Source organism: Leptosomus discolor, chromosome 14 (assembly GCF_034619465.1).
Source record: "Leptosomus discolor isolate bLepDis1 chromosome 14, bLepDis1.hap2, whole genome shotgun sequence".
Lineage (NCBI taxonomy): Eukaryota > Metazoa > Chordata > Aves > Leptosomiformes > Leptosomidae > Leptosomus > Leptosomus discolor.
This window is the reverse complement of record NC_141404.1, coordinates 2,986,579-3,014,365: the sequence shown is the minus strand read 5'-3', so window position 1 is coordinate 3,014,365 and position 27,787 is coordinate 2,986,579. Positions and strand designations below refer to the sequence as shown.

At 48.0% G+C, this 27,787-nt stretch overlaps 1 protein-coding gene across 4 annotated transcripts in view; it reads right to left on the bottom strand.

Moving 5' to 3' along the window:
- The window catches only part of CACNA1H (calcium voltage-gated channel subunit alpha1 H), a 253,956-nt gene that overhangs the window by 65,999 nt on the left and 160,170 nt on the right, over positions 1-27,787 (bottom strand). For all 4 annotated transcript variants that reach the window (XM_086472863.1, XM_086472865.1, XM_086472866.1 and 1 more), the window contains 3 exons: positions 23,633-23,725; positions 20,908-21,697; positions 16,407-16,819 (listed from right to left, as the gene is read on the bottom strand). In XM_086472863.1, the coding sequence (XP_086328989.1) occupies positions 16,407-16,819; positions 20,908-21,697; positions 23,633-23,725 (1,296 nt within the window). The remainder of the gene's footprint in view (positions 1-16,406; positions 16,820-20,907; positions 21,698-23,632; positions 23,726-27,787) is intronic.

Below are 27,787 nucleotides of genomic sequence, written 5' to 3'. Positions count from 1 at the left end.
CAAACTCTTTGATTGTGCTGCAAGAGGCACCTTTAGCAATGATTATATGATCTTTATCCACATCCAAGCAACAGGCTTGCTCTGTGATAACAGAGAGATCAAAGGCCTTTGGGCTGTCATTAGCAGGCAAACTCAATAGAAGTTGTTTACTTACCCAAGCTAATGGCACTGGAAATATTTAATCAAAAAATGGACACACTCTATTACTGCCAAGAATGATTCAGAAGGGGCCACTTAAATCTATTTTGTCAAACCATTACTCATCCCTTGCTAACAGACCTTTATGGAGAGTCCCTTTGAAAAACGCGCATTCGTGACTTGCGGGCTGTGTACTGGTATTAGGAGATGAAGCACATCAGGAAAACATGATAGAGTGGGAAGAACAAGATGGGGAATATGTTTAGTCTATATCTGACAAAGACCTTGACTTTGTCATCTTTTAAGCCCAAGGAGAGCGAGCTGAAGTGGCCCGATGAGGAAATAAGTTCAAGGAGGAGATAATTCAGAAAAATTTTGAGCAATCTATGGTAATTGACCTCTGAGTGCTAAGTGGAAGAAGGAAAGATGGAAGAAGACTAGGAGAGCTTTTCTGAAGTTCCAGGATCCTGGAGAGGAAGAAGAAAAAATGTTGGGTGGACATCAGGAGAAAACTTTATGGTGTATCTTACAGAACAGGGGGGTGTTGTCTACTTGAGCCTTCATTCTTGTGCCACCAAGGAAAGGCTCAGCGTCTACAATGAGAAGCCAAATGTCAGGACTCCCAAGCTCTTTTCCTAACTCCTAGACTAATGTCTAGTCTCTCATGGTCCTAAACATGTATCAGACATTTGGGCACAGGCGGTTCTTTATGGGCTTCCCTTTGGGATGTGCAGAGACTTCCATTAACTAAGGATGTCCACCTTCTGGGGTTGTCTTAAAAGGTGTGAAACCACTTACAACCCTGATCCTGCCTGAGTTGATCCTGCCTTAGAGCAAGAGGATGGACTAAGTGAGTTAAGGTCTATCTACTGTGATTTTAGTGACACTGGACCGAAAAGATCCCTTGGGTTCTTTGGATCCAAGCCACTGCTAGGCTGGGCAGCTATATCTTATCACTTATTTTTAAGCTGATGAAGCTCAGGGACATCCTGGGGACACCACAACTGGGGAAACCTTCAGCCCTTTTGTTCTCCAAGACACAACTGCACTTGGTACAGCCTCAGTTTTGATACAGTTTCTCTGCAGGTTCCAGAAACACTCATGAAGAGCTTAAGACTCAAAAGCTTCATCAGCGTGGAAATGATTATCTGCAAAGCCACATCTGTAATACAGGCAGCGACTCCTCCCCGCTCTGCATCAAAGATAGGCTAGAAGCCAGGAGAACAAATGCAGGGCAAATCCACCTTTCCTTCCCTTTAGCAAACCTAAAGCAACCCGAGCAATTGTTACAAGCTTATTTTTGTCCCTGAGAACACAATGCTGTGAACAGCCCAGGGTGCTCTAGCCTGCAGCCAAAGCAGGCAGATGGGAGCTTTAGAGCTGCCACGCTGTTATCGCACGTGAATTATTGATACGCTCTTCTTAGCCACGAGCATCAGACTGAGGTGGCAATTAAAACCATCCACAGTGATCAAAAAGAAAAAGCGAAGACAAAAAGGTACAAAACCAGAGTCTGCATTTGCCAGCAGCCTCCAGCATGTGCTACTACGACTGGCAAGGAAGGCTCCTGGGTCCTGGTCCTTCAGGTGTGTCTTTGACAACAGCCTGCATTGGAGCGGGCACACAGGGGTGAGCCACACACCACCACCACGTCTGCTGGAGACACGGGAACGAGCTGCTCCTGGGAGCACATTGCCCCATTTTAGCTTTTGAGTGTGCGCAATACAGGCACTCCAACTCCGAAATGTAAAAATAACAACTACCATCACCGCCATCCCTCTTGGTCCCTGAGACAACAGCAATTTGTTCTGCTAAGGCAAGAAAGGACAGAAGAGCTCAGAAAGGAACTACAAGACAGGGCTGTCCTTCAGCAGTCGCATCACTTGGACATTGCACAAGGCAGAAGCTTGGAATTAAGGAATGCGAGCACAAACCAGGAGGAGAGCTCAGCACCTCTTGTTCCTCCTCACATCAGCTGTTTGTATCTTACAGACAGCTATTGGATTTTCACCTGGCAGAATCCCTCGATTTCAGCGGAACCATCACTGAGCTTGGAGATGGCCCAGTGCTTCCACATTTTCACCTACTTGACAAAAAAACCCAATGAAATGAAATTATATTAAACCACCACCAATACTCAGAGATGACCAAGGAACAAAATTCACAGAAAATAACTGTGCTGGCTTTGAAATGTGTTTCTCTTGCAGTACTGATTTCTAATGTTGGGGGAAGAATACAAAAAACTGGAAAACAGGACTTAAAAATGAGGAGGTGACTTTCCATGGCATTTTTCTCATTCGTTTTGCATGAAATATGCCTCACCCCCCAGCATGCCCTGGATCTGCAATATGTTTCTATTGTTATGGGAACAAAATGATTCGGAAAAAAAAAGTTTAGTCATTCTGATTTTACATAATGAAATAAAATCACTGCTAAAATAATTAAATTCCATTATATTAGCCTTAATAACAGTAGTACTAATTAAAATTATTGTAATTCACTACTACTACTACAAGGCTGCAGTGCCAAGCTGCAGAAGATGTAGGATTGCTGAACACCTGAGAGAAGAGCCTCTCTCCCCAAGCTGGCGGAGCGGACGTATTTGGTTTTGGAGGTTGTTAGTTCAGCCTTGGTGCGTTGAGCAAAGGGGACCGTTACGCCAAACACTAATTACGCTGCTAATGGCAACAACAACACCACCTCTCAAATCACCAGCACTGACGCCGTGACCGCCAAAGCGATGCAATTACGTGCTGCTGTCGCTTCGAGGGGAGCTGCGAGGCAGAGAAAAGCAAAGGTAAAAGAGGCAGCACGCTCCTGATTCACCGTCTTGCAGCAATTTCTCTACGGAAGGTGCCTGGTTCAGGTGAAAGGCCAGGTAGCCCTTTCCTTTTCTCCTCCCACCTGGCCCTCGTGCTCTACCACCCTCAGCGCTGCTTTGTCACCATGTCACCCCATCCTGATCCTACACTGTGTGCAGGAACCACGTCAGGAGGAACCCTCCAGGCGGAGGAGGTGAGCTCTGGCTCGCTGCGCCGTCCGCTCCACCGTGACAGCAGCATCCGACCGCTCCGCAGCCCTGCTGAAGGGCCCGGCTCTGCCAACCCGCTGCCCACCCCATGCGTTCACCTGGGGAAAAGCTGACAGACAGCGACGGCTCAAACCACGACAAAAAAAAGGAAAACATGGAAAAAAATAAAAAAGGATTTCATTTGCAGCCTTCCTCCACGCCACATTCAAGTTTTCCTCCTGGCAGCTTTCCACATCCCTGCCGTGGCTCTGCCTAGCAGAAGCGAGGCCACGAGGAACAGGCCCGCAGGAAGGGCTGCTCCAACCCTCGCTCTACCCAAACCTTGTGGCTCCGCCAGCCACACCAGGGCTTTGATCCAGCTCCCTGCCCTGGGAGCGGGGCCAACCAACCCCTGCTGAAGAGGCAACCCCAAGAATAAGCCAAACTGATCCACATCCTCCAAAGAGCTATGTCAGGTCTCATAAGAAACAGGCAACACAAGGTTTTATTGTAGTGAGTGGGAGTGAAAGAGAATTTAGATGCAAACTCCAGCGTAGCGGCTCCAATAAACTAGTAAAGCTAAAACAACAATGCGCAAACAGCGAGCCCTTGAGAAAGCAACTAGCTCGCAAATGTTCCTGCCCTGACGGAAATCCTCCTGGTGGGTTTCCAAAATGGATAGATCATGGCAAAAGTTGTCAAATTATTTTATTTCTTAGTCCCCAAATGTGTCGGGGGGTGGCGTACACCAGCAAGTGGATCTCCAGCAAGTATTTGCTACACGCCAGGACTTGCTCAAATGCTCTTGCTTGAGAAGGTGGCGAGTGTTTCCATGGCAATGAGCTATTGCCTTGGTGACCGTGGACCTGGCCCGGTGCTGCTACACCACTGCGACCTTTGGACACCTGAGCGCAGCAAGGAGTTTCCTCCTTTGCCTTCTAATGACGTCTGTTTTTTTCATTTCTGAGTTCATCCCCATCTAAAAGTTGTCTAAGGTGGTTATGCTAGAGACAGGGAAGCACAAATTACTACAGAGAAGCATCCTCTGTTCATGCCTGCCTTTGCTACCCAACCCAGAATTAACTTTTCTATCAGTCAGGTGCAAACCAATCCTAGGGCCAATCCTGCCTCCTCCTGAGCAGCGCTGAGCCTCTCTCTATAAAACAGAAAATTAAGCAGAGGAAGCATGGGAATTCATTAGCCCAGCCATCAAAAGTATGTTCATCTATATGCATTTAAACCATTTAAGAGAGGTCAAACTGAGAGGCAGTTGTGTTAACAAGGTGAAGAAGCGAGTCTGCACATAAAAAAGCAGCTTTGCACACAAACAGGTATCCTCTTAGGCAAGAAATTTACCCAGATTTCTGTGGGAGAGTAAAAAATGCGTCTGTCTCTCCCTCCAAATAATCTTCAGATAAAATTTGTGCTATCGTAAAAGCTTTATCCTGGGCTCATATAGCAGAAAATTGTTGCATCTCTGCCTTTGAGAACTTCCGCTGCTTTTCTTCCCAACTTTATCGTTGAAACACACACTTCCAAGCAACCGGCAATCCGAGACCTGATCGAACCGAACCATTACATTAGTTTCTTTTTTAAATCTGCACAAACTCTGCACTCTGCGACTCCAAAGCGGTTTCTATGGACATGCTAAAAAGATGGAACGGCACCTTCTGGGCGCCGAATTTGACACGGCAAAAACTTGGGTGAGCAGCGAATGTTGGGTGTGACGAGTGAATTAGAGACCCAGAATACGAGTGCTTAGAGCTGCAGGTAATGGGGGTAAGTTACCGCTTTGGCTGACAGGCGTTAACCAAAGCGACGTGCTGCACTGAGTGTCGTGCAGAGTTTAATTAACTGCAGGCAATAGGGCATTAACAGGGGAGAGGACAGCCTGCCCGATTTCCTGACGGTGTGAACGTGATAGGGAGAGGGAGGGACGTGAGCATTTGCAAGGCAGAAGCGATCCTCGTGCATTAAGAGGTTTCTCAGACGAGCACTGGAGCTGCGTTTGGCTGCCTCTCAGAGCAGCTCTATCTCCTTAATCTGTAAAACTGGGCAGAGGAGTCCAAATCTTGCAACTTCCTACACAGTCTATTTTAGAGTCTTAGAAACAAAAACAACACACAACAGGAAGGATGCGATTACTAGAAATATGTCTGAACTCTCCCACACCCCAGCCCCATCAATCTTGATGGCTTCACCGTTTGCATCATTAAGACAGAGCTTTGACATCCCATCCCATCCGTACAGTCCTGCTGGATCAGAGCTCTGGTCTGCACTGGTGCCCAACTCCCTCAACACCCATGCTAGGTCCCAGTTTGGCTCCACTCTGCTTTTCCCAGGCACAGAAAAGCCTGTAAGCATCGCTGAAACGTCACATCTTGTGTTGACACAACTACCTTGAGCCACACAGAGCCCAAACCTGACTGCAGAGACACAGCCACGAGCCCTAAGGCTCTAGCAAGACCTTCTATAGCAAGTACACTATTCCCAAGTATATTTGATACTTGGCAGACCGAAGTTCTGTTTAAACAAAGGCCAAACGCTATTTTGTCTTATTTAATCAAATCTCAATTAAAATCAACCAGCCAGGGCTTCAAACTTCAGCACGTGCACGCAGAGGAGTAAGGAAGCCCACAGAAACAGTGCAAACGTGGCGGAGGGGGACCGAGCAGCATGGCATGCCCTGGCTCTTTGGGAGAGAGGCAGAGTATCTCTTCCTTCAGCCACGGTAATTGGGACATCTGTTTTTAAGTGAACACACAATAAATGGGATGGAACATTGTCTACCTCCTGGTGAGTGGTGACCCCTGGGATTTGAACATATGGCTGCCTCAAGCCTGGCTGGTGCCAACCTGATTCTTAAGCTATTAAACCATCCCCCCAGGCTCTGTTATCCTGTGCTTTCTGTGTATATACTACAAGGGAAAAGAATTTGATGTGGGGTTTCGAGAATTCAAACAAGGATATACAATTAGAAAAGTATTTGCTTCAGATGATGATGAATAACTCTGGACTGGAGAACCTCAAAAAATATCTGTTCTTCACTCTGGTGTGATGACACAAAGTCTTCTGCAGTGCTGTTTTACACGCTCTCCCAAGAGGCCAAACTTGTTAACTTTCATTTCACTGCCTGTTTTCAGAGGAGTGACAGCTGCAGCCATAAATACAGCATTCAGGTTTCATGCTAGAGTTAAAAAAATTCATTACATATGAAACCCTCTGCTATTACACACCAACTGGCAAGGGGAGGGGGAAAGAGTGGGAGGAAACCCACAGCATTAAATCATTTCTGAAATACAAAAGGACCTCTGCAAGCTCAGGTGGGAAACATCTGCTCCACTGTTAGTTACAGGGTATCTGTCTGCTGGTCTCAGCCTGCCTGTCCATCACTCACTCACAAGTTCAACTTAGTCTCAGGGACAGGGAGGGTCTGTGCATGAGGAAGGAAGGAGAAAAGGCACCATCAAACTCCCCACGTGACAGCAAGGCAGGGATTCCTGCTATTTTGCGGGGTATCTGTACACGCTGGTACTCTGGCAGCGGGAAGGAGGGGATGTAAATAACATAATTCCAGCCCAAACCTTGGGAGATCCCAGTGGCACCCTAAAGAGGGGACACAGCAAGGGAAAGAATAGCAGGGAACAAGAAGAGGAATGGGAATGCTCTTCTGGATATCTGTGAAAAGTGTTTCGGTGGGTTACGTCGTCCTCAGAGCAAGCGGACAGCCAGGTCCCCACTCACCTCAGGCTCTAGGGGCCTTCAGAGGCGTTCACAGCTCCTAATAGTCCTCAGCATAAACTGGAATTTCTGGCATTTGATCCCCCTGCACTTCCACGCTCTGCACGCCCCTTGTACTTTGGCACACGTAGCAGCTGATACCTGCCAGATCTCGAACGTACCAGATTAGTAGTTCCGCTTTAAAGACGTTCAAGATGCTGATCTCTTCTTTTGGCAGCTTCAAGAGACCTTAGCACAAGTGAGAGATCTTCTGCAATATGGCCCCGATAACACAGGCCATTTGCAAGGAGATAATTGCCCAGCAACCCACGCTGCTTTCAGACACTCTGGCTGAAACTCATTTACACAAGTGACTTTATACTATTTGCACTCCCAAGCAGCAGTGACCGGGGATGAACAACACCGACAGGGTTGATGTTTTGCCTCTGAACCCTTCACAAACAAAAGGAAAACTTTGATTCTCTCCCATATCGAGCAGCTCCCTGTGGTTTGATTTATTTCCGCCTATTGACTGGATTTGGGGCAGGTTGGAGCTGTAAAGTTTCTGCCGAGACTCCGGACAGCTCTGAGAGCAAGGCGTGCCTGGGGAACACAGAGCCAGGGCTTGTTCCCCTGGTCCCACCACCGAGCTCCAGGTAGGGCTCCTAGGAGCAGCCAGCACGCTCTGGCTTCATAAACCACCTCAATCCAAACTGACTTTAAAGCACACAGAAGCCCACGTATAGTCATGCTGAGCGTCAGGATCCATCTGTCTGCAGCAAAGTCAGTTCCCTTTGGAGTATATAAAATAAATAAACCACTTCTCTTTCTGCCGCTTTCTCCAGGGGCACTACAGCAAAAAGTTTTGGATTCGTCCGTGCATGGGACAAGGACAAGATAGGGAGAGAGGAAGCATTAATTCGTACAGGCATCAGGCAGGAGAGGAAAACAGAAATGCCTTCGCTGGGGGAAAGAAGCCAAGGGGTCTTCCTGCCCCATCCTCCTCGGTGGCAGACTCCCTGCTCCAGCAAGCTTTACCACTGATGCTACAAGGCCCGTGCACAGAGTGTTTTTCCCAAATTGGGAGTCAGGCTGTCTTTAAGGCTGTAAACCAGACAGAGCAAACAAAAATAGAGCTTTGAAAGAATGCATGCAGGCATGCCAAATCTCCGTCATTTTCGAGTAAGAGCCTCGCTCCTTTCAGATGTAGCTTTCTCCCCCCACCTCTCAAAACCATTTATAAAAAAGCACCCTGATCTTGTAACAAAAGATCCAGAAGGAAGTTTCAAGGAGACATTTAAGGCTTCATTCATAATTCTGGAAAATCTCACTGTCCCAGCTGGAGAACTCTGGTTAAAACCTGAGGAAAATTCATGACTCAGGTTGACAGTAGCAGTAAACATGCCTGTTTATCTCCTTGCAGTGGTTGTTCTCCTCTGGTGTAAGGAGCTAGATTGCTACCCTGAGCATCTTTAATCCTCTGCCTGCTGATGGGGACAGCTGGCTTCAAGGTACCCAGAGAAAGGCGGTGTACAGGACCCCTCAGCAATACCACTGTATCTCCACACAGAGCTTTCAGACTAAGCTGCCGTCATTTCGTACGTACTGCCAAATACGAACCCCACTTTGCTCTCAGGTATGGCATGACTGTCTTTTCTACACCTTCCTAGCATTTTCTCAGTTAAATCTATTTTTAAGCCCTTCTGTATTTTCCAGGTCTACAGAGAAAGCAGTCATCCACAGGGAGGGGTTGGAAAGGCACAAAAGTATTAAATTAAACATCACTATTTCCTTTGCCTCCTAACAGTTGGGAACCATCAATCTATAGGCATCGTTAGTCCATGGCAGAGCACCACCATGTACCACCCTCCCCATCCTCTTATCTGCACATCCCCTTGTGTTACACTCCCCTTGCGTTCAGTTTGAATTTGGGCTGAAAACCCCATTTCCCAGAGTCTAAAACCTGCAAACTCCAGGAACAAAAACCAGCGCCGGGAGAGATGCAGTGCTCCGTTCCCACTCCTGCTGCTGTTACTGCTTGTAATAACATCTAACAGGCCCTGCCCAGGAGCCCCCCCATAGCGGAGTGATGTACACAGAACCAAACGCAATCCTCGTGGAACAAAACATCCAAGATGACAAAAGATGGATGCAGACAGACTGAGGAAGTGTAAGGAAACAAAGAGACGGCCTTGGCTAACGCGGGAGTTGTTGCTCCTGGTAGACCAGCAGTTACATCCTCCCCGGAGCTCCTGAGACAATCCAAGCCACTCCAGGGCACGTTCCTCTCCGAGCCCTGCCAAGGGTGCCTAAGCACGTTTTCGTGCCCCCATCGGTCAGTTTGGCTCAGTCTTTTACATTTCCTCTGCTGTTCTCTGCTAACCCGGCTCTTGTCCCCGCAGCGCAGCTGCCTTTCGTGGAGGCAGCTGGAAGGACGACAAGCTGCTGCCATGTGCAGTACCAAAGCCACGTGGGCTGCTCGGAGGGATCCAGCTGGGGCTCTGCATGTTGCCTGCAGGCACCCGGGTGTCTCTGGAGCTGCTGATCACAGCTGCCACGAAACAGACGCCCCAGCTCTTCCTCGAACTTGTACCTTATCTTCGCTCAGGTGAGGGACTACCAGGTACGTCTGCTTTGCAGCACGGAGCGTGCTCACCCGATGAAAGCCAACCTCCCTCTCACCAAACCCACTCCCAGATGAAAAGCATTCAGCTGGCCAGCCAGCAGCAAGGCTCAGGCTCAACGCAACGCCTCACTCTTTGTTTGCGAAAGCCACCTTCTTCATCACAGGCCCCCTCTCATCGCAGTGTCCCTTTGCAGAAGGCGAACACCCCACTGTCCAGCTGTGCCCAGCCTCCCTGCCTGGGAGCACACGAGAGCCATTGTCAGCATACCACTTGAAGCTGGCTGTCCGTGGCTGTGATTTACACACATTTTTGCGATGAAATGCAGCTGGCAAGCGCACTCTGCTTTCGTTCTTGGGGCTATATTACACTCGGTTTATTTTACCTGCCAGTTGAAATGCAAACAATCTGTCTACGTTCTATATATATAACCACCCGTTGCCATCACGTATGTTTACGAAGCGCGGGGCTTTCATGGATTCAGTCTTGGAAGCCTTGCAGGGCACCGTGACTGTCTCAGCTGACTCGCTGCATGACCCAGACAGAAGAAATGCATCTGGCGGGTCCTGCACGCTGTGGGTCTGTTACTGGCGCTGTGCAGATCTCCAGTCCCCATGCAACAGCTTATGCTGGGAAGCATGTTACTATCACCTGCCTAAGAAGTCTGTCATCTTGGCAGAGAGCAGATGTGATTTATATGGCCAATCCCTCACCACAGAGAACAACTAATGGCGTAAGTGAGGGGAAGGAACAGAACCACTGGTGGTGGTAAAACGTGCCTACAGTTCCACAGGGAATATCCTAATATTATTCCCTAGGCTAATGAGCACATCTATAGGAACCAGATCAGACTGCAAGCTCCCCTCGCCATGACTAGCTCTGTTGTTCTCCTGCCTCTCCCCTGACTGCTCAGCGTGTCAGCACTCGGATGAGTTATTACACTCAAGTTTCTGCACTGGAGAGGTGCTGTTCCTGTCTGGTAGGAGGCAGAGGAATGGAAGGATCTCTAGTATGCTTTCCCTTATATAGTAAAAAAAAATATACCAAGAACGTACAATCCAACAGAAGGAAAACAGAGCAGTGGAGGAATCAGTTAAATTACAGAAGGGAGTAGGACAGAGAGAAGGCTCCATGAACACCACTCGTGGTAGGCTCCCTGTGGAAGGATGGGATTTACACCCTTTGCCATGACAGCTGCTAAGGTCCAGGAGGCAGTGATCTAGCCCTGAGCCGGATGCCTGGATTTTAACTGTGAACCTTTGCTGTCAGTTCATACTGTCTTGCCTCTGATCCCTGATTCCCTCTGACACGGGAACGACACCTTGCCAGGTGTAAATGCTCCATGTATGAGCTGCTGCTGGCTCTGATCAGAAGCCTTGCAGCCTGGACTGTGCAGAGGGGATCCCAAAACTGCGACCAGGTTTGTTAATCTCCTGACAGAGCGGCTGTCTGCAGAAAAGGGGGCCTGGATACGGGTGGTCTGGAGAGCACTAAAAAGGTGGGATGATCTTGGGGCACAAAAGAGGATGCGAAACACTGCGCTCTTCCCCAAAGTTGCCAGACAAAGCCCTTCCCCCCTCCCAAGGGTTGGAGACAGAGTTCAGGTTATCACAAGTCGTGTGTTGAATGAGCCAAATTTCTGTTGCTCCGCTCAGGAGACGCAGTATGTGTTCTCGACCGACGCGGCTTCCCTACCAAACCAACACTTGGTGAAAGTCGACCACTTACTGCTGGGATCTTGGAGGGGGAGCAGGGAAGGGACAGCAGGGTTCCTTGACAAAGCCCAAACACATAAAACAAGGGACTACTAAGGGCAGAATGAGTCTCACATAATTTATGCAATAAGCACAAACACATTGGGCTGAATTTTCACATCCCAGGCAGGGCTGGGGGAATCTGTTTGCTTCAAGTCCAGCCAGTGTTTAAATTCTTAAAATTGGATCATGCAGCAAGTTTGAAGAGCGAACAAGTTTTGCCAGCTTAAAGTGAGAATCTCGGATCAGGATAATATTTTATTGACTCACAATTCAAAAGGAATTTAAGCAATTTGCTTCAAACACTGCTGAAAGATTCTCCTCTGCTTTCTGAGTAAGTGCTGAGCTTTCCAGGCCAAACCAATTTTTCAAGCCAAAATTGACAAATGCTAAAATAGAACATCACTAGAGAAGCTAGTTGCTACCTTAAATCACACAGAATTACTTTTACTCCAGAATAATAAAATGTGTTACTCAAAACCAATAATTCTCTTACACTGATAAGCAATGGACCACTGAGTGCCCACCAAGGTCAGCTCCAACCTATTCCAAAGACAGCTGCTCTGAACGGAACAGGCCATGGATGAGGGATCAGAAAAGCAATTAAAAGCTCTTTGAACAGCAATAGCTTGGAACAAATACTAATTTGTACTTCTCTTCTGAAAAGTGAATATAAAATAGCATTTCTAGTGCCATTTGATGTAAATTGAGCCTTTTATGTGGAATCATTACAAGTATCAACAGCTACTTCTGCAAATTCCTCTGGGAAGCTAAGTGAGGGTCTTGCCTCAGAACTTAAACCAGAGGTCCTCACCGATGAATTCAGAGCTCACCCTTCTGCAGAGATAACAGCAGCATCTCTCTTGGACAAATGAACAGGACTCTGTCCTTCTACTGGACAACCAGGGAGCTGGGAATCAAGGCAGACCGAACAAGTAGCAATTATTTCTTCAGGCCAGTCAGTGAAGCACGCACAGGAGTTGACTCTGGGACAAAAAGGTACCAGCTTTCAGTGGCAGAGAGGCACTTGGAAACACAGCTCCTGGAACAGGACCTGCCTGTGCCAGGTATCTGTCCCCATTGCCCCAAAGGCACGGCAGAGGTCACGCTTTTGGAGGGCAGTGTTCCTGCTTGGTTGCTGCAGTGCCATGGCACGTTCTCAGATACTCTGGAGAATTGTCAGCTGCAATGAATGCATAACAAAATCACCCAATGTATTGAAATTGCCGGGAAGATTAATGCAAGGATTGCCGCCTCCTTTGTACTCGGCCTTCCTCATCTGTGGGAGTGCTTATTCGTGCTGGAGATAGACAAATAAATAAATAAAGCATGAGAGGAGGAAACAAAAAAAAAAAAAAAAAGGAACTCCAAACCAGCCAATTAACCTTTGAAATACAAGTTGTGCTGCTGCTAACTAACAGCATCCTGTAACCTCCTAATTACCAGCCATGTACAACGTGGCAGTTGGAGAAAGAGCTGGCTGTCAACCCCGTGGATGTGCTGTGCGGGAGGATCCGATTGCCGCTAATGACTGAAGTCCCAGAGAAACTCGCTTCCCATCATCAGCTGCCTCCTGCTACCCGGATCTCCTGCCGCAAACCGGCTGTGCTGCCACGAAATCTTCAATCTGCCGCCGTGAAGAGCGGGACTGCTAAAGGACAGCTCTGTGCAAAGCTGTTCCAGCATCTCCTCATCTTTCCATGAGTCAGCTAGCTGCTACAGTGGTCCTGCCCTTAGCCACAGGATAGGATCCTTGCCTAAAAGGGTATTACGTGGGCTACGTGCATTAAATGGGGTGGTGCCAGCTATGTTAGCCAAAAGCAGCCAGTGTAACCATGTCAGCAGGCTGCTGTGACCTTCAAATTCCTGTAAAAACACATATTGAAGCCTTGAGGGGACTTGGATATGGACAGGTCTCTCTTATTCATCTGGAGGTAGCACCTGGGACTGTGGCAATGGACCCAGATCCCCTTCCTGTCTGGCCAAAGCGTGCTACCGAAGCGCTTTGGCTACTATAAGGGTAGGCAGTAAAGCCCACCGGGTTTTGTCTCCAGCCTGGCACCTTGCAACCTCGATGTTCTCATCCAGAAGATAGGGACAATAATGCTCGATCACCTCAAGAGGGCTCCGTGAGACTTCTCTGCAGAGTGCTGCTGTGTCCCGGGATGAAAGGCGAGATAACACACCAAGGACTAGTACTGCTCTATCTTCCACGCCATATGTTGCTCAGTACCCTCCACTTCTCCCGCACACACAGAGGATTGATGCCTTGGCTTTGAAGAGCACTCTGAAATAAAAATGTGTACGGTGTGCCTATCTATTTGCAAAGAAACTGATGACTATGAAGTCTGAGAAGCTGGAAAGCAAAGCAAGCAGCTATTAATAATTTTTTATAAAAGAGATTGGGCATTTCCTTATGGACAGAGAGGTTTGGAGAGGGCTTCCCTGTGGCTGGCTGCACTGATTGCAGCCCAGTTTGATAAAACCGGTCAACGGCTGAAAACAACTGGCAAGAGTCGAGACCAGGGAACCTGCTTAAGCTGTTCCACCCAGAGCAAATGCCTCCACGGTAGGCGATGTTTTGCAGGGCTTCAGGGTCCAGGAGTTCCCTGCCCCACAGAGCACAGGAGGCCTCCCCAGCGGGAGCCCCTTGAACCCCGCTCTCTGGCTAACGCTGAACACAGCTTGGTGGGAGCATGGAAAGCAGAGAAGAGCCACAGAGTAGTTATCCTCATAGGCAGCTGCTAAATCCTTATGACTTGGCAAATGGTCTCCAGGTTTGCCATTGGGAGGACGGAGGAGGTGGTGATGGCAACACCCACGCCTGAGTAACAGCCTGGGGAAGGCTCACACCTTCTCTCCTTGTGATACCTGCTCTGAGCAGAGATGCAGAGGGACTGGGCAGCATCTGTCTGTCACTCAGCAACCAGAAAGCTGTGATTAAACTGTTTTTCCTGGCAAGGATCATGGCATATCCAAAACAAGCCATTCTCACTACCACACTGTGGGTTCGTGACAGCTTCACTCAGGCATCTCCTCCTTATCTCCACAGAAAGCCAGCCCCGCCACACCAAGACTTGCAGCCAATTCTCACACGACGAGGGCTGCAGGTTTTGAAGCCACTCTGCTCTGCTCACAGAAGCCCCAGACTTCCATGCCAAACACTCTGTGAGCCTAGAGCCATTTTCTATGGCTTTCAGATAGTGTCTCACGACTCTGGCAATGCCCTGGAGGTCACTCTGTTGATAGGAGAGTGCTTGGGCGAGGTGTTTCAAAGCTGGGCTCTGACAGCTCCACGCTCGTTATCCCCGCCGTGTACCAGCGACACTTTGCAGTCAGGCACGTGGAGGAACTTTTACAGGTTTCACTTCAAAATTCCTCCCTTTTTATTGGGCCCATGCTGGCCAGTGCCTGCGAGCAAAGCTGGCGGGAGTCTGATGCTCTGTAGCCAAAAGCTTCAGAATCTTTATTGCCATTGGCTTTGAGAGGGTTTAAGGCAAATCTTTTACAAGGTAAAATCCAATATAAACCTGCTGGCTACAGTTTTCCTTTGTTAGCAGCAAGGATGTAATTATCACAATTTACCTTTATACAAGTGATTGTGGACAGACTCCACGAGATCCCTGGGCTTTCTCACTGCAGCCTGCCTAAGGTTTTCCCCAGCACCCGTCATGGCAATATCCAAGGACTGACAAAGCTGTATCCGCCTGACAGAAGAGTATCCATGCAGAAATGCAGCTGCTGTGAGGAATGAATGGTCTATTCAAAGGCTACTGACAAGGTGTATTTCCTAATTTTAAAACTTGTTGTGGAACAACTAACCAGACAGAAAGCTGACAGCGACAGCTATTTCTTTGTTGGGTTTGGATGCTCTCTGCTGTAAGTGTGAACTAATTTATAGTTGCACAGCTGAGGTTCATGTGTTTTAGCTGAGTACTTGCTTTTCTGAAAGAAAATATGTCTCTGATAGAACAGAATATGAGGGTTTAAAGCACACAAGTAGAGAGAAAACAAAGTGGCAGCACTCTGGAGGATTGTTTGCCATGGTCCTGAGCAGGACTTAATCCTGGGAAATAATGGAGAAGAAAATGCAAAGCCTCTTGTCCTGCCTTTGGATGTACTGTGCTGCTCTGTCTGCCTTCCCTCCTCACTCCTCAGCAGACAGATCAAGGCAGAGAGGAGGAATAACTTTATAAATAACCTTGACCTGGTCCTGATCCTGCAGTGGAGATTTTTTGGGGGAGCACTGGATGAACCTTTCACTATCCACCTCCCAAAAGATCAGTATGAGGCTCTCCTGGCCCCACTGGGATGCATTTTCTGCACCTGATAGAGGTGGCACAAGAAATGCCAGGGCACATCTTGAGAAAACTGTTGAAAGTAACGATTTTTTTCCAAGAAAATAAAACCCAGAAAAGCACATCTTTCCCCACAGGGACCGACTGGAGACACTCAGATGACTCACCTCCCCCTCCCCTTGCACAGCCCCTCAAGCTCCCACCAGCTAACAACGAGGACAAGCTCCCTCAGCTGCCAGCACTGCTTTCTGCCATCACCATGTTCAATACTGGGAGCAGCATGATTTCACTTTCCTCCCTCTAAACATTTGAAAGAAAGACCTACTTGTACCCTATGAGATCAAATTAAAGGTTCTGGAGCTTTCAGGGAGAAACTAAACTTTTTTCTTTTTTTCTTGGTTGCTTTTAGCACTCCCTGACAGTTTAAGTCTTTATTTAAAGGTCCAGGACCAAAGAAGAAACGTCTGCGTGGGTTATTTGCACTACAAGGGCCACCGTGCACCACCACCATCAGACCAAAGGGGTATTTCTACAAAACAATTCACCCTTATATGAATAATTCACAGTAAACAACTTAAGCAGTCAGGATCTGAGACGCCGCATCCTAACACACGCATTTAAACTCTCCGCTCCTCAGCAGCGCTGCCAGCCACCTTCCTTCCAGGCTTTTTGTACACAGAAGGATGCTCCTTGCTCATCCCACGTCTGCAGGATCAGACACTCGGACCCATTTGGTGTTTCCAACTCGCATGGAAACTGCTCGCTCCTCCTCTGGCACGGCTCTGACAGAGCCACCCCAAGCCACCGTGCCATGAGCACCCGAAACCGCAGACCCCCAGGGCTCCTGAGGCCAGTCACCCACCTGCTCGTGGTACTCGATGCCCATGCTCAGCGTGTTGATGAGAATGGCTATCATAATCCCCCGGTTGAAGTACTTGCTCTCCACGATCCTCTTCAGCTTGCTGCCAAAAGCCTTCCACAGGCGGGTCACCTTGTTCCTCTCCTTGGGTTTTTTCTTCTTCCTTCTCCTCCTGCCCCGCTGCTGCTGGAGCTGGTCTCTGTGGTCGCCGTGCCGCAGGTCCTGGGTGAACTCGTAGACGCCGTTGCTGTCGGAGTCGCAGCTGTCGGTCTCGCTGAAGGCGAACTCGGGGTCCTCCAGGAGGCTGGCGCAGAAGGGACAGTCCTGCAGCTCGCAGGTCAGCGTGCCGCCCGGCGGGCTGGGCAGCGGGCAGGCCACGCTCAGCCCCGACAGCCGGCTGGGCGTCCGCCGCAGACCTGCAAGAGGAGATGCAGACCGTCAGCCACCTCACACCCCCAACATGGCCGACAGCCCCGTGCCCTTGCTTGGGCAGCGCTGGGTCTGGCCACGGCACAGCAGCTTCTGCCGCGTCCTCGGATAAATGTAACACCCTAATACAGCCTTCTAGCCATCCACCTTAGCAGGTGGCTCTTGCTTGGCGTCATTTTTCCCCTCTGTTGCCCTCCCTCCAAGCCCCAACACCTACCCTCGAGCCCCCTCCATGGAGGCAGGGCCGAGGGGCCTCTTTCCCCAGAGCGTGGCAGCCATTTTGTGTTCTGCTGCTGGGGGAAGACTGACTGGCACACCTCTCACATTCAATTATTTTTGATTATATCTGACCAGGCTAACATCATTAGTGGTGATCTGAGCGCTATCAAGCTGTTACACCCAATTTAGATAGCACTTCCATTTAGCTAATAATGAGGAAGGAGAGGGAGAAATGGACGAAAGGTGGCTACAGACCGCGGATCACAGCTTGGGGAGTCACGTAGTCCCTTCGGTCTCCTTCATCCCTCCTTCAGCCTTTAATAAAGCTCAGGTGAATTCTTTGCTTGAGGCACAGGACTGCGTGTTCAGGGTGTTTTAGAATCACACTGCCACATGTTTTGTGGTGTGAGGAGAAATGCTGATTGCCCTCACAGAGCCAAGGTACGGGATGATACGGACAAGTGTAACAAGGATGATTCCCTTGATTTTATTCCCTTAAGTTTAGGAACCAAATTTCTTGTTTCCTCATATTTAGGAAGCAGATATTAATGGCAGAAAAAGCCCTCGACACGAATGCAATACTGCAAGCATGGGATCCTTCCTACAAAATGCCATTAAAGTATCAATGAAAGCTTTCTTTGAGACCCAGTGATGTGCGGTGAGGGGACAGTTTTCCCCTGCAACATGCCCCTGTCTGGAGGCTGGATGGGGACACTTGGACTGGTTTTGGGGAGACCAAGTGAAAGGAGGTGGATGCTCCTGGCTCTGGGCCCAGGAGCTTGGAGCTCACCCAGCAGCAATGCTGCTGATTGCAGCCACTCCTGGCTGAGGGTGGCTTTAAAGAGAAGGCAGCACCAAACAAAATAAAAGTACCCCATTAGCTTGAAAACTGCGTCGTGACAAGAGTCAAAATATATTTTGACTTGTCTGAATGTCACTCAGATATCATTGGCCTCCAAAACAGCCTTGCAGGAGAGGACTGTCTCCCTCCTGGTCATTGCATCAAAGACACCAGGAGGATCAGAAATATTCGGCCCCTTACTCAACCTGCAAGCAGCACCACTGCAGCACTTCACGTTAGCACAGCATTTCTGATCAGGAGCAATCTGACAAGGAAAGACTGCAGCACAGCCACAGTAGCACGGATAGCAGAGGTAGTGGGCTTGCCAGACATCTTTTAATGCTATCAAAGTGTTAAAAATTATATGAAAAACACTGGCGCCGCAGATGTCTTCAAAATACCAGAGTCTCCTTGGCTGCCTGCTAAAATAACCTCGCAGCGTTGCAGGGCACAAGAACACGGAGGAACAGGCTGTACTTTATGCTGTTCAATTCCACAACAAAAGAAGGGAAGAGAATACTCTCTCCCACAATTGCATCTTTCCCAGCAGACACCAACCTTGCTTCCAGCTGGGGCTGTGAGTGCCCTGGCTGCTAATGCCTCCTTAATGCTCCCAATTACCACTTGTGTGCTCTCCTTGCACAAGTCTTGCAGTGAACCGACTCTGCTTGTTGACTTGTAAGACTGGAGAGAGAATTAAGTGAAATAGCTCTCTGTTTGCCCAAAGAGGCCAAGGCCAGGGTGCTGGGCAAGCTTGTGAGCCCACCTCACCTTCCCCACCAAGCACAGGGTAGGGGACTTCACTAAGTTTAGGCTGGGATGGAAAAACACAAGTTGGGAGCTGTGCCTGGCAGAGCTACACCCTCAGGAGCTAGCTTATTTGGCACATAAAGATCCTCCTGAAGCCTGGAAGACACATCCATCATCCGTGCTGTATGAAGTTGGTTCTGGTGCAGCAGTGAATCCAACTCAGCCCTACTGGTGTGGCAGGAGTGGGAAGGAGTGCCTGTCAAGAGCCACAGCCATGGAAGGGAAGAGCTGGGCACTGACACATTGTGTGACAGGGTCTCCAGATGGATCCAGCTGACTTGCTGCCCTTCCCAGCCCCTGTGCTCCTCAGGGTGCCAGATAAGCTGGTGCTCACCGGCCAAGAGCTGCGGCATCCGCCCTTTCCCCTAGATATGATTACGCTTCTAAAAAAGTCAAAACAATTCCAGGGGATTTGTTTAAAGCATTCTGGCATCCTCTGGGCTGAAATGCCTCTGTAAAAAGAGGATACTATAATTGCATTATTAATAGCAACTCCATCTAACCTCCAGCTTTCAAAGAACCACCGCAGGCTACGTGAAAATACCCTATGTCATCAAAGAGGCCCTGGGATGTCACAGTTGGGACTGAGATTTGGGGCTTTCTTCTCCTGAAGAGGACCCCAGCAGCAGATCCCCTTGCAAGCACAAAGAACCAAACCTCTGACTTGAGCACTGCCTTCAAGCAACCGCTCTTCCACTCATCCTCATTTTCCCAGTTCCAGACTTCCGCAGAGCCTGGGTTTATATCTCAAGGTAAATACACACTCTCATAATAACCTTCATTAACTTGCATAGTTAAAGATGAATGAGTGATTCATATAAAGCCCTCGCTTAACAATGGAAGAACGTTGCAACTAACCTTGCCCCTTTCTGCCTTCCTGCTAAGCTCCTGAGCATACAGAAACGTCTGCTGAAGGCAATTTCTATAAACAATCCACTTTATCCTTTTGTATGGTCACTTAAAAAAAATATTAACAAAGACAAGCCACCCAACCTATTTGGCAAGCAACCTTTACTGTGAACCCCCCCAGCTAGGCTTGGTATTTTTTCAGTGCATACATCACTAGGATAAATATTTGTATCCATGCACATGCAGATAAACAGTTTTGGAAAACACAGGCATTGAAACGAACAGATGATGAGTTTGGCTTAGAAAGATTAAAAAATAGAAGCTAGATCTGTTTGACTTTTACTGGTTTAGGGCTTAAGACTCTCTTTTTCAGCATTTAGCTCCAGCCATGAAGACTGGAAACACTTTGCAAAACAGAAACCTAAGGGTTGCACGTAATTGCTACTCCAGCAGTGGGCGATTTGCACGTGAAGGGAGATAAAACTACACTAACTCATAGTGCCGCTGTGGCTGCAGTCTGTACAGAGAGGGATGGGACAGAGTCCCCAAGATGTTCCTCGTTCCTTTCAGATTGAATGGACCTCCAAATCTGCAGTAACACCCTGCACATGGGGGAAGACAAGAGGGAAAGCCTGAGACCTGTAGCTCTGCTACACTCCTGCTGTCACATGCATCCTCTGAGGACTAGCTCAGAGCAAGACCCTGCAGTGGCCATGGGCCTTCCTCCAAACTTTCTGCTCCTTCTTGCCAAATAGAAATTCAGAGGCTCAGGAGCCTGTCAGAGCAGAACTAGGGTTTTCTAGGAGTTTGTTTTCTTTCGGTGCCTCCCTGTTTTAAACTTCTTATGTTTCCTATACCTTATGCTTCTCCACCAGCTTCCACCTGCTCTTTCCTTTCAAGGTACCATCTCCCAGCAGCTGGGGTTCTCCGCTGCAGGGCTGCAGCCATCAGGTCCGTCATTCACCACAGACATAATTCCAGGGGCTTCATAGATCTGTTCTTGAGTGGGAACAGAGGGAGAACTTCTAGGATATCACTAAGCACATGAGAGGAGCTCAAAAACACATGCTTTTGTAACCACAGGAAAGAGGCCTCCAGCAGTGGCCTGAACATCCTGCCTGGATCATCCTGTAACTTGCTTTACCTGATGACTGCAAATACAAGGGTAGAAGTGACAGAGCTCTCAGTCCCTCAACGTGTCCTACTTCTGGCTTCAGAGCTCAGTTCAAATAGCATTCACAAAACAACCTCCATCTTCAGCACCCTACACGTCTATCATTAATACCTTAACTCTTGAGAAATCTGCCCTTTGCCTAGTTTTCCTAAGAAAAAAGAAATCAGCTTGTTTGTCCTCACCATGCTCTCCTACCAGTTGCTGCAGCTTCCCATAGGAATCCGTGCCCAAATTTACAGGGCTATTAACCACGGCCACAGGTGAATTGCCGTTCTTCTTTCCTTTGGGAACCGGAACAGAGCTGGCTTTGCTAGTTGGAGAAGGCAGGATGGTAGGATAGTTCATGTTGCCATGGTTGGAGAGTCCAGCAGTCAGTTTAATGCTTGCAGGGGCATTGGAAGACTTACAGTTCACTTGTGGTCCTTCAACATGACAGTCTGCGTGGTAAATGCTGTGCACAGACTCCGAATCTGGAGGAGGAGCAGGGCTCTGCAAGTTGGGTGATGGAGAAGGAAGCATCAATTGGCCTCCAGGCTTCATGACCTTCAGCTCCAGGTCGCAGATCTCAGGGTTGGAGCGTGGCCCCCGAGGGCTCCCATTGCTGATGTGATAGTGGTGGTGGTGGTGGTGATGGTGATGGTGGATGAGGTGGTGTATGGAGGTGATGCGCTTTTTGCCTCGGTGGCTTTGCCCGTTTGTGGTGCCGTTGGGGTTAACTTTTTTCCGGCGCTTACTCTGCCAGTTATTGTACAGGCGTATTGTCCGCCGTTTCACCTTCCTGAAGATGTGGCAGATGTACTTGAGCAGCTCCTCGTAGCAGCTACCTGGCTCCGAGAAGCTGGCAATTGTGCTGTCATTCGAGAGATAACGGGCCCGCTGCTCCTGCATCAGCTGGTTCTCTCGCTGCTTTGTTTCAGAAAACTGTGTTGCTATCACAACCAGGCACAGGTTAATCATGAAGAAGGAACCAACCTGGAGAAAACAGAGGAAAAGGAATTAGCAAATTAGCAGGGACTCTACAAAGCAAGACATACTCCGCCACGACATGCTGTCTGGACTTGAAGTGTCATTCTTGGATATCCTGAGATTTCCAAACATGCCAAATCTCAGGGTCTGCTCACCAAATGTTATGCAACATGCGTCTGAGCTGCTAAATTTCCTCCTAAGCCACGTTAAAGTATTTTGGCAACGGTAAAGAAAGATGTTAACAATAGCCTTCACCACTTTCCTCTCCTCAACAGTGATGACATTTGCTACTAACGCAGGGTGTATGAAACACAATATGATCGGTTGCCACCACAAAACAGATCACTACAAAGCACCCAGCCAACCTGCAAGGAAAGATGGTCTGAAGTCCAATTTGTGCTGTTCTGAAACTGTCTCTTTTCCTCCTCTACCACTTCACACCCTGGCATAGTGTGCCCTTATTTTGAAGAGGATGGTCAGGGTCCATGCATGTGTGACCTTGCGCTCTCGTATCTCTCTGACACAGAGAAATTCAGTAGTAGAAAGGCCTGATTTATTGTCTGGTTGAGTTGATGTGTTCTTGGGTGATACCAGATTTTCAAAATAAAGCCCCAAGGACAAGAACGTGAAATGACCTAAGCCTACATCCTTCCCTCAGCTGTTGAGTCCACAAACTGGTTTTTCACCACTTGGGTTCATAAATCAGCCAAAGGAAAATGTCAAATATTCCCATCAGAGAATCAGTGCCCTTAGGCGTGAAAGGGACTGACGTCAAGAAAGTGCCACTGTCTACATGGCCAAACCTCTGTGCTGCGCTCAGTAGGAAACGTATGGATTTAATCTGGACCATTGTCTGGTGAATCCTCAGGGAAAGCCGTTGGGAGATGGCTTGCAGTGCTGTTCTCCAGTTTGCAATATCAGACTGGATGCTGTTTGAGAAGCAGCAAGGATGCCATTCCCAGCTCCAAGTGACTTGGAGATTAGTCACCTTCTGGCTTTTCTGCAAGGATCCATATGTAGAGAAGGGCTCAAAAGAGTGCAGCGTAGATCTGTACTATGCGTGGCTCATTGCTAAAGGCTCAAAAATCACCGGCTTCAGAATGATGTCCATTACTGGGAAACTATCACACTGCTCTGATCCACGCCTTTCCCACTGGTGTTGGGAGCTGTGGTGGTTTGACTTCCCAAAGCCTTCAAAACCACATTGACGAGGATGGGGTTATGTATAAAGAATATCCAGCCACAAAAGCACTTTGAAGTGCTCCCATCCCATGTCCTGCTGGACATCCACATGGTCCTTTCGCCTCCGCTCTCCCCCTGACTTAAATGCTTAACTTTTCCACAGTCTACACCCCTGGGGAAGGTTGTGCCCGTTGCAAAAAAAGAACCTTGCTAACCTGGCATGGCAGCTTCTGAAGGCAACCTCCAGCACCTCCAGTGAGTAATACCTTGTTTTTAAGAACGACACCACCGTAAGACCTCAGAAAGGGCCACTGCTATTATTACTGTTATTTAAAGGGCTCAGGTGAAGTTCAATAGTTTGAGAGCCCTTCATTGAAATGAGGTGTCCTCTGGCACATCGAGGAGGCTAAAGGAAGAAACGCTACAGCCTCTCTGCTTTTTGTTCCGTTTAGCAGTTGCTTGGCCAAACCACAATAGCTAGGACGCATCAAGGTGACAAGACCAAGACTGGGAGAGTAAGAGGGAGGGAAGAACATATGGCTTGACAAGCTGTGACTATGCATCACATGTGACACTAAACAGGACTGTTGGAGCCAATAATCTGTCCCCACAGCACTAATCACAACCTGCATGATTACGCTTCATGGCGGGAGGAAGGTCTCCCACTCTGAATCCTGGCTGGCTCTTCTCTGTGAAAAGCCCACGGAACGACTTTACCCCACAAGGACAAGGAAGGGGAGCATCTCAGTTCATACTTACTATTATAAGCAATATAAAATATATAAAATTGTAAAAAGAATGTGCATCCATCACATAATACATGATGTCAACCCATCCTTCCAGGGTTATAACCTACAGGAAGACAGAGAAACAAAGTGTAAGAACAAAAGTCAACCAAAAAGTTAGTAAACATCAATCTTCTGATAGTGCCTGGTACTCATCACTCCACAGCATCTCTCAGGATCCATCCAGACCTGCTGCACTTCTTTTCCCAGTTGGCTTAGGATAGCAGCAATGTGTGACCAAAGGACTGGCCTGAGGTTTCTACAGGAATCTGGTACGATTAAAAGGATGAAACATTACAATAAAACATCTGAAACACTGGTTCTGAGCCAGTGCAAAGAATTTCCAAGGAGGGATTATAAACAAAGCAAAAGCCTCTCTGTGCAGAGATCTGGGCTTTTACCTTTGGCTCCTGGTTTTGTAATGCTACCCATAAAAATCCTAAGTTTTTAAGTCAATTTTGTCTCTTAAACCAAATTTCTTTGTGATTCCTGCTGGCTCACTGTTACAACTGCATCACCAATATCATAGTGGGAAAGCATCTGAATGGAAGAGAGTTACTTTAATTAAATGTAGAATTGATTTCATACTCGTTTTCTCCGTCTTCCTTCCACTAAAAAAGAAGCCGAGGATTTAATTAACACCACACAGGCTGTGTGCACAGCAAAGCAAATTCTGCCATGTAATTTACACTTTTTATTTAGATAAAACACACCAGACTTCTGGTGCTATCTTGCTACTAATCCTAGAGCTGAAATTCCAGTGCAATTTCCATCAAAATCAAAGCTCCTGTTTGAATTTACTTGTGCTGATGTACCCTATTCGCTATGCCTAACGTGAGCCTTGGTGGTCCTAGCATAAACCCAGAATTGCTGTCTGAGTCCAATTTCAGTGGCGTCACTCCTGCTTCAAACCATGTTTGCAGGGAAGGAGCTGCAGCTTGCTGTGAACAAGAAAAGGATCAAGTCTTAATGGGTTAGAGGACTTTATGGTGTGTGATCCATAAAGCACTTGCTGTTGAGACAGTGAATAAAACCATGTTCTTGTCACACCTGGAGCACCGGGGCAAAACACTTGCAGGGAAGTCAGACATGAATCCTTGCCACTTTTCTCCTGTTGTTGTTTTGTTTATTTATTTATTACTCGAGCTGGAAGAAGCTCTTAGATACGGATCTTTGGTATATGCCCCCATCTGCAAGGGGGCAGAGCATTGCTGGACATACAACCATCAGTACTCACAGTTTCCTTGAGACCATCAGAGCACCTTGCATCAGCTCATGGGGGCTGGAAAAGAAACACTACCTGCTCTTGATTCCTCTCACCCTAAACTCAAATGTGGTGATGTCTTACCAGCAAGTTTTCATACCCACTTCCCACGTTGAAGCACACGTAACTGAACACCCACCACGCAGCTGAGCGAGAGGCCAGGAAACACAGCTCTACGCTAAAACCAATAAACAGGATCTGCCGAGGAGCAGGTAAAAATTGCCTCTGCAGCTGCTTTACTCCGTCAGCATTGCTAAAGACTTTGAGCAGTCAGGTCTGATGACATGCTACACAAACTGCACCCACCTCTCCTGTTCCTTGTTACATTCATTAGATATTCTGCCACATCACGTCCTCGCTGCTCGTGAGTGATGTACCAGCATCAGACAGCAATGCTACGCTGCCAGTGGCACGGGTTTAACAAAACCAAAAAGACTGCTTTTGGTCAAGATGAACCCCAGAGATCAATCTATGGTAGAAAGTTTTCAGCAACGGACACTTTTTTTTTTTTTTTGGTGTGGCTGCAAGTGCTGTTATTCACCCTGGAGTCTGAGAAGGGGTTAAGCCGTCTCAGCAGACACAGGCAGTAATTAGTCTGTTCGGCGGTGTGAAACTGAGAAGCAATCAAACTCGAACTGCCCTTTTCTGCCTCTCCTTTAACACGGTGGAAACATTTAGAGAGAGCAAAGTTCTTTGGCTGCATTCCTCGCCTGTGTGGGCTGTGCACAGCGGCCGATCATCTCTTGCGCTCAACGCCTGTGTAGGTTCACGGGGAAACCGGAGGGATCAAGTTGGGAGGTGACACAAGGCTAAATCAAATCACTGCCAGCTTCCTAAGAAATAGTCTCCTTTGTGCTGTTCAAAGTCCTCTCCCTTCCTTCCCCTCTGTTTAGACAGGCATGGCAGAGTCAGGCTGCCACAAGCAGCTGCTCCATCCATTTATGCTCGGGGATGAAAAATGAGCCCAGGGACTCCAAAGATATTGGATACACCTCTTCACCAAATTTGCATTTGGCTGGCAATCCTCAAATCAGATGTATTAAAATGATTAAACATAGATCCCTCTCCACAAAAGGAGTTACCTGAGGGCTGCTGTTGGGCTTCTGCAGGCAGTGCCAGCTCCCCACCTGGGAAAGAGCTGCTGAGATAAGAGCGAGGGCCAACCAACATTTATAGAGGTATTTTTCTTGCATGCTAGGCAGCATTTTCAGCAAGAATCAATCAACGCACCACATTTCTTCTCTGGAGGGCTGAAAATGCTCATCTGGCTCTCAGAATATTTAAGATGTAATTAGAATTTGCATTATTTACTACTCGCGTGTAAACCAAAGGGATACAGAGGGATAAACAGACTGCTGGGCTTTTGTTCTCCTGTTTGACATCTTTGTGGATTCATTCTTGGACTCATCACCCAGTATAAATGCAGCAGGACCTAGGGGAAGGATTCCTGAGCTGCTGAGGATTAGAGAGCACCAGCGATCCTGTAAGAGAGCATGCTCACGGACATCTGGCTTCTTTTTTTTAATCAAATAGCTCTGGAGAAATACAGGACAACACACATGCATAGCCACCTGTCTGGACTGAAACGGTGTCTATGATTTTTACAGCCTGATTCTTGCCATCCTGTGGACTTCTTTCCTGCTGTCCTTTAAAGTCCTCCGAATGACTTTCCCAGTACATTTTTACCTACTCCAAGCTCTCATTGGATATCCCCAGCAAGGCCTTGGTGTAAAAGGGAACCAGACCGTTTGAATTTGCCAACAGCTGGTCTATACACCATGAACTAAACTCTTTAACTACTTTTGGAACCAAGTCAAAGGCATCTGGGCTGCTCCAAGGTTCACTGCTGCAACGCACGGTTTGATCCTACACGCTTATTCTCAGCCCAGATGAACTCCGAGGGAAAGCAGGCAACTCTCGCTATTCTCCCAAGAACACGGATGTATTTTTTTCAGCGCTGTTTTGCCTACTGTTCCTCCCTCGGGGCACCCTGAACGCAATATCACCTACTTCGCTAAGCAGAAATGACTTTCTCCTCTCTTCACTTTCCCATCTGATTAATCCAGTTGACTGCAGCTCCAGCATTTGGCCCTCCAAACCCTTTATAGATGTCTTCCAAGGACCTGGAGTGCCTTTCTTGTACTTTCCAATCTCAGCAATCCATTGTCAGTAATTAAATTCTGTTCAAGCCATGGTTGTTCACAGGCAGACATATTAAACAGTGTCTCCAAATGTACCGGTTCAAAGCTTCCAATAAATGCAACATACAACTATTTATCAACCGAGATAAAACGGCAAGAAACATGCTTCCTAATTCTACTCCGATGAAAAAGATGTGCAAGATAGGTGGCACACTAAAATTGGCAGCTGCAGGGGAATAGCTGAAAGATTCAATTAAGATGATTGGCAAGGTTGTCCTGGAGGGCGCTGCCGACTGTAATCACATGCTGCAGACCCAGTGGGAACGGAGATGCTGTCCCCTTAGCGTGGGGGAATGATTTTTGCCTTCGAAGGACTGAGACTCTGGGCAGAGAACACAGCTGTCCTCTAACCCATCAGAGATCCTGTATGGTGCTCCTTTGCCTGCTCGTTCACTTCTTTAGCTCTTACACAGCACGGGCAGGGATGGGAGAAGACATTTGTCTCCCGTTAATACCTGTGAGGCTGAGTACTAAAGCCTTGAGTCTTGTGTCTGATCCTCTCTCCCATCACTGCAAGAATTTAATGGAAAGCTCACTCAGGTGAATGTAAAGACAGAGTTTGGCTTCACTGATCTTTGGCTTGGACACCATTCATGCAGTCCTCAGTCAGGCACTCCCTGATCACCATACCGATATAAGCACTGGACAATCAGATTAATTTTTT